Source organism: Dendroctonus ponderosae, unplaced genomic scaffold (assembly GCF_020466585.1).
Source record: "Dendroctonus ponderosae isolate FM_Combo_2020 unplaced genomic scaffold, Dpon_F_20191213v2 Dpon_F_20191213_7, whole genome shotgun sequence".
Lineage (NCBI taxonomy): Eukaryota > Metazoa > Arthropoda > Insecta > Coleoptera > Curculionidae > Dendroctonus > Dendroctonus ponderosae.
In genome coordinates this window covers 9,201,311-9,208,901 of record NW_026018916.1, presented here as the reverse complement: position 1 = coordinate 9,208,901, position 7,591 = coordinate 9,201,311, and the positions used below count along the sequence as shown (strand labels likewise).

The 7,591-nt window shown below is 32.7% G+C and overlaps 2 protein-coding genes across 2 annotated transcripts in view; one reads left to right on the top strand and one right to left on the bottom strand.

Annotated features, from left to right (window-relative positions):
* Window positions 1-462: 462 nt before the first annotated feature.
* Window positions 463-3,791, bottom strand: LOC109542894 (ras-related protein Rab-9A). Its single transcript, XM_019912348.2, has 5 exons — window positions 3,645-3,791; window positions 2,140-2,338; window positions 1,807-2,004; window positions 1,595-1,746; window positions 463-1,537 (listed from the first exon to the last, which is right to left on the bottom strand). Exons 2-5 carry the CDS (start codon window positions 2,320-2,322, stop codon window positions 1,420-1,422), a joined length of 651 nt encoding a protein of 216 aa, XP_019767907.1. The 5' UTR covers window positions 2,323-2,338; window positions 3,645-3,791; the 3' UTR covers window positions 463-1,419.
* Window positions 3,792-5,955: 2,164 nt separating this feature from the next.
* Window positions 5,956-7,591, top strand: part of LOC109542871 (nuclear hormone receptor FTZ-F1 beta) — a 54,839-nt gene continuing 53,203 nt past the window's right edge. The window contains exon 1 of the mRNA XM_048668250.1: window positions 5,956-6,300. The gene's annotated coding sequence lies outside the window, so the exon portion shown is untranslated. The remainder of the gene's footprint in view (window positions 6,301-7,591) is intronic.

Here is a 7,591-nt window from a genome sequence, read left to right as displayed (position 1 = left end):
CATTCAGTCAGCATAATTTTAACTGCAAAGTGTACGACCCAAAATGATACAGAAAGTTCGGATAAACATTTATAGGTCCTCAAGAGGTTCGTTTACAAAAAACAGCCCAAACACAAGTACGTTTTTAGAACGTACTATGTAAAAAACAGTTTTAATCTTCCTGCCGAAACGCGTGTCAGGCGTAACACAAAGTTTCGACAAAGTGGTAAAATCTTAGCGATGTATCTATATGATATAGAAAATAAACCATATGAAAATAATAAAAATTAATTTTCAACTGTTTCATGATATATTAGGGCTGATTATTGGATCTATTATATATCGTATATCTATTATATATAGGGCAATTAGTGGAAATATCACCTACATTTAGTTGAGACCATACATGTTTTCAGTGCCCTGTTAGGCGAGATTCATTTTTCAATATCACTTTAATAACGAAAGTATTACTAACAAAACATGTTTAACTTTATAGACATTTTATTACATTGAATTATGATTACATGAATCATCATATAATGCAAAAGCTCACAGCTATTAAATGCACGCAACGATTTTGAACATCAAACATGTCACAATGTGGGAATTTAACAAATTTCAGCTTTGCTCAATGGAAAACAGACAATACTATCGATACTTAATTTAGTAAAAATTAATCGGATCGTTGTTGATTGCGTGTTTTAAGTTTTACAATGCAGTGCCTGAATTTAAACTGTCATTTATCACTACTAGCTAAAGACACATTTTACTATATTACATGGATCAGAAGATGTAGAAGTAAAATGCTAATTTGAGTTACACAATATTTTATTCCTTGCCTTGATTACTAGAATTAAATAATCCTTCATATACCTTAACAAAATAGTAATGAAAAACGAGCATACAAACGTTTTTTAATGTTTCGTTGAAAGATGTGTCTTTTTTGATAAAGTGGAATACCTACTTATTAATAACACAATACGCACCATTTACAGCTGTAAACTAGTTTAAGCACCTTCTATATATCAATGTTTAAAAGCTATGATTCGTGTCTTAAGCCATTCCCTCTTTTCATACGTAATATCCATCATTCATTTCATAGAATACTGACCATTCACCATTAATACTTTCATAATCCGCACGCTACGCCAAATTTATTGATATGAAACAATCACATTCCGTCCACAAAGTACCTGTGTAAGTAAGAATACAATGAGAACGTAAATATGTAATAAACTGATGTGTCTATATTTGCATAACAGAATGTATATTCAGGGTTGTGAAAAGTAATGCTTATTATCGATTATATAAAACTACTTAATCTCATATAAAAAAATAATATACTGCAGCCAATCGTCAATGTCGGATGTTAGGCTATTTCGAATTAAAAAATAGGCACCAAAGGTAGATAAACAAAATGGACATTTTGGTTTTACAAAATTAGTTTGTCTCATCTCCACTTCCACCACAGCACGACGTCTTAACATCTGATTGGTTTTTAGACAAATTAACAGTATCATTGACTATGGTCTGATTTTTGTCTGCTCGCGATTCTAGCCTATAGGAGAACAACAATTCATTAAATGCACTAGAACTTACCCTTAGACAAGTTTACCTTATCCAATGCTGCACAGCCATCCTAAAAGCTTCTTGGACATTGCTGGCGTTTTTCGCTGAGGTTTCTATGCAAGAAGTGATATGGTTCTCATTGCACCAAGTTTCCATTTCTAGCATGGAAACCTCTCTATGTTCACTTGACACGTCTGACTGAATTGAAAAATCATTATGAATAAAATAGCCGCATAAAAAGTGCATCATCGAGCATACCTTATTTCCTACAACTATAAAGGGGATTGCATTATTGTCCTTAAGGTCTGCATAATAACTAAACTCTGTCCGCCATATCTCTAAGTTTTTAAAACTCGCTTTATCATCAATAGCATAGGTCAACATACAAATATCACTTCCCCTATAAAATGGGGTTCTTAAAGTTTTAAATCGCTCTTGTCCTGCAGTGTCCCAAATCTTAAACAAAAAAAGAGTGTTTAAGATTTAATCAAGAATAATGGGTAGGAAGAAGCAACTGTAATACACTTAAATACATGCAACTAATTGCTGAATTCGGAATTGTATACCAAATTAATGTTGGAGAGAACTTACTTGTAACGTGTACGTCTGTCCATCAATTTCCAAATCCTTATTTAAAAATTCCACACCGATAGTGTGAAAAGAATGCTCGTCAAATTCGTTTGATACAAATCGGTTCATTAAGCAGCTTTTGCCCACTCCCCCGTCACCCAATATTACTACTTTAAGTAGAGGATTTTTAGTTGCTGATCTCATGTTAGATGTTTTAAAGCTGCATTAAAAGAAATATGTAAAGATTATTTTCAAATTGTACCAACATGAGAATGTCTTCATGAGTGATTGCTATGAAAAAAAAATATTCGATAGTATTCAATAGGTAATTCTCTTTGTTGGGTTAGCAAATATTTAGAATACATGTCCTCCAACTATAGAAACAAATGGGAATACGTATTTGTTTAAATAAGGTAGGAAATATAAAAAAACGCATACACAGTGATTGAAATGAAGCTAAAATTTTGCTTCATATTAGTAAAAAAAACCAAAACAAAAAATGTATCACCAGTTTTTCAGATTTGTTGTTACGTTGCTTCAAAATCTCTTCTGTGAGACTAATGATCATTCTCACATTACTACAAGATCACATTTTCGGTAAGAAATCGATTTCTTATTTAGAAGAAAGTTAGAAAAAAAACATTACAAAAATATTTTTTATAGCACGAAACACTTATATGTATGTAACAACTTTCTGCAGAAGCGTCAGTTGACTCAAATCAGTGGGTTTCCATTGCTTTCTGTACCTTTGAATGAAATTTACAATTTCTATATTGTCCATAATTTCATTAAATATCTTATCTTAGACAAAAAAAATATGACAAAATATGAAGAACAAAAAAGTTTTCGAACAAATCAGTGAATAACCCTGCGTAGCCGTCTTACTAAAATTATCTTTGTTGTTCAAATTTTGATACAAAATCGGATGAAACTTATGACGAAAAAACTAAAAACTTTTTTCCCACGCTTTGTAGGTATCTCCGAAACGATGCGATTTGGGGATTTTTTTATATCATGTAGAGACATTATTCTAATCTGATATATTTTATTCCCGAAGTTATCAAGATTAAACCGCTGAATCACTTCAATTCTAGGAATATTTAAAAATATTTTTCAATCATACTTTCCCCATTTTAACTATATTCTCAATATTCTACAATTATCTTATATTAAAATGGGGTATCGTTCAGCTGGTTATATTCGTATGTTAATTAGGCAAGCACTTAGTGCTAATAATTATACCTTTTAAAGAAAAACATTAATATTATGGTTTAAAATTGCTATGAATCATGCGAAGCCAAGAGCAAATAATCGATTGACAAAGCAAATGTTGTATATAATCTGGATATTTTGCCCTAGTATTGTGTTACACACCAATGGATTAGCTGTAGAATTCTAAAAACAATTGTTCTAATTGGTCGAGTTCAATTTTCAATATTAATTGTTGTTTGGTTTAATTTTTCATGAATGACGCTGTTTGCCATGCTATTCTCTTTAGGCACTCAAACGAATTTAACTCCTCTTACCTTATAAATGTTGTTTACCCATAATATTAATTTCTTGCACTGGAATTAAGTTAGTTTTCAAATTCAGCTATGGGAAAAATTGAGGAAATTATTTAGCAAGGTAAACGTCAACTGAAAACAAATAGACGTCAAAATCAGATGATAACCGCATGTGTGGCTGTCTTTATCTAACTTGCGCAAAAGCAAAAAATATAATTAGAGGTCTATCGAAGCACTTTATTTGAATATCCTGTATTAATTTCGACACAACACTTTGAACTATGAGAGTTTGAGTATCACGAAACTACAGAGCACAATAGAACCCATAGTGAAAATCAAATAAGATAATTTGACGTTTATTTTGTTACGTTTGGTCATGTTTACATGTAAAAAATCATGTAAGTGTGTACATTTTGCAGCGCCCCCATCGGTAGTTCAATTCCCGAACTGCGAACACCACATGTTTCTATCTTTACTGATCAGTGAGATACTGACGACACCCTGTATATATTTACCAAGGCTAACTTTTAATAAAATTTATCTTTTGATTTTTTTTTTAATTCTCTACGGTCTGAAACCGTATTTTGCCTTTTCAAAATCAAGTTTGCTGAGATATTTGACGCGCATCTAGCGGTTGTCCAGATATTTTGGCAGGCGAGGATCTTGGCACCTCTGGATTAATGGCGCGCAGTTTGAAAATTTATATTTAGCGCCGTGAAGTATTTTTGTAAAACAAATTGGAGCATATTTAAACCAATTGCATTAAGTTTCCTAAATTGATAAGATAGTTTTTAAAATCCGTGCCAATTGGCCTACTGCAACACTTCCCAAAATGTGATGATGGTTTCAAATGGAAAAGAAAAATTTTAAATTAAATTAAGATTTAAATGTTTAAGAATATTTTATATGTAGTACGAAAATTCATGATTTTTATACAATCTTTTTTTTTCAATCAATTTTTTACAAAAACTATTACTGCAAATATTTTAGTGATTTGGATTTTCTAGGACTCTCAAAATAGTATATTAGTACTCTGAAAAACATCAAGATTAGTAAGCCTTCAGTTAATACTCTAGCTCTGAATGAACTCAGAATTACCATGTTACTGAAATACTGTGGTAAAATTAATAATATATAATTTTTAATATATGTACAAATAAAAATTTTACTAAATGCATACACTTATTATTTATTTTAAATCTTGGTAACCTTTATTAGGTATAGTTGGCGACACATAAAATTAGGCGACCCCTAAAGGCAATTTTTCCCGATTTTGGTAAATCATTCTTTGTGAAATACGTCAAATATATGTACGATGTATGTCACAAACTTATTTTAATTTGACAATTTAATTAATCTCTATAAGTCGTGCTCTTCTATTTTCCAAATCTTTCAGCTGCTGTTTTGTTGACCATCCGTCCTCGATTAATGTCGTGTTAATTAAATTCGAGTTTTTTCAAAGACTTAAATGTGTCATTTTGATATTAGGAAAATGTATTTGCCAATATTATGTAATTTACGCAAAGGTAGATTGAGGTAGAAAGTCAGATTTACACAACTATTTAATCGTCTACTTTTATAAAAAGTTATCCMAAAAGGTTTTATTTTTTTTACATTTGAAACAATTAACACTTTTCSGGAAGTGTTGTAGGCCTGGGTAACAYTGTGTTGAGTTGCGCATATTATTTAGATAAGATAAAAAWTTCATCAAGTTTTTGTTCGCCATGACTGTAAATGGAGAATAAGTCATCAATATAACGCCACCAAATTGATTGATTCAAAATTTTATTTTTATAACGATAGCAGAAAATAGCTATCGAAACGTCAAGGTAATTTTTCAAATTAATTTCTTTACTTTTTTAAAACTTTCTTAAAAATTTTTTAGGCGAAATACCCATGAATCCGCCTCAACAATATAGAACTCATCTGCAACATTTTTTATGAGAAATGTTTTGGGTTGGCCCAACAAGCCATTGCGTAGCATTGCCCTAACTTATAAACTTAATTCACTAAGGCCTAATTTGTTGCAGCCGACAAATTGGCACTGCCTTTAAAAACTTTCCTACCAATACTATTTAGGAAACAATGCAATTTATTTCAATATGCTCAAATTTTCAAACTGCGCGCACTTACCGGGGCCTTCAAGAACCTCACATGGGAAAATATCTGGGCTACGGCTAGACGTGAGTGAATATTTGTACTTTGACGCATTTATGAGCCGCCCTGTATAGAAAATTGTGTGTGTTGTTTAACGTAAATGAGTTGATACATCTCTATTATCTGCTGCATAGAACTTAGCGGCGAACTCGCCAGATGTCGCAAAACCATGTTTTTTAATTTCCATTGTTTTTACACAAGTCTGCTAGTGCATCGTCGCTGGCCTTTCCCGTTTTTTTTTGTTTTCGTTTTACCGTTTTCTCTTGACGGTGTTGTTTTTTTGTTACGCCTTTGACGTATCGAACAGATCTCAAAGGGGTTTTCAAAGTTTAATTTATTATCAACTTGTGAATGTCACTTTTTAACTAAAGGTGTGCCAATTTGTTAATATTCGCAATTCGGTTGTTCGTGAAAGTGAAAATCGAGTTACCTAACCCTTTGGTGGTTTTTTGTAATTAATGTTTTTTGAACTATCACAATTTGTGAAGATGACCTAAAGGATTAACACCAATCCCTTAAGGTATGTTATGTAGTACAGTATAATTATGATTTAGAATTGAGTATTGACCGCGATGACGTTTTCCTGATCAAGGTATTGCAGGTTGAAGTTGAAAGCAATTATTTAATTTGCTCTGTCACTCTTCCAGACATTTTAGATCTATTTAAAAATATTATTTTGGGCCGTATAATGTAAATATATGTATGAATATTCGTGGGCTACAATTCGGTGCCCCTTTATAGAGTGAAATAACAACCGAGTGATAGGACAGGTAATATTGCGGTCGGTGACTGTACTCCGCTGAAGGTCGCGGCTTGGTCGCGGGCCACGTGATAGAAGCAGGACCGTACTTAATTACTTTTAGTGCTCTAATCGATTCAAACATCAAGTTAATCAAAGAAGATGTTTACTGTTAAATATCAATGAAAAAATCATATTCGGGTTTAAAGATGCCCCATATATGGCAAAAGATCAGTTGACAATATTAATTGTCAACTGTTTAAATAAATTGTTAAGGCTTGATAACTGTTTAAAACAAACTAAATTTGGAGGGGAAATTTTATGCAACATCGACAGATCAACTAAAAGACGTTCTTAGTGCCGGTGCACACGAGCGTTTTTTAACGGTGCGGTGACGCGACGTCAAAAAACGCGCGTCCCACAAATAGGGATGGTCCTTCGAGCCGGATCAAAATATTTAATGGATATGTAAAGGCTGGCTCAAACTAGATTATTTCCTTTAACTCGCTCGTGTTTTGTTGTAAGGATGCTTTAAATAAATGGAGATATTACTTCGGCGTGTGGACTGTATTTCGTTCTATTTTCTTCTGTTTTACATCCACGGCTACCCCTTATATTATCCCCATGACATGACACTTGTGACAGGTTTCTATCTTCGTGGCACTGTTGCCAACCGATATATACCTACAGGTTATATAAATGAATCTAACAGCTACAATGGAGCAGTTCACACGAACGTCGACGTCGCCCGTCGATCACCGTGTGCATCGGCACTTAGTTGCATCTCAGAAACCGTTAATTATATACAGGGTGTCCCATTTTCGACAATGTTATGGGGCTCGATAAACCATGGTCTAATAATTTCGTTATTGTGAGCTTCGGAAACTGGAGATGGAATCAAAAACATTGTTGCAGAATGATTACTTATTTTGTGCCTGGCAAATAATTCTGATTTTATTGCGAATTACTATTTTTCTGTTTTTTTTCCTTTCTCCTTAAACATTATCTCCAATTTGGAATCATTTTGTATTATACAGTTGAGTCCGGATATAACGAACTTGAAAAATGAACT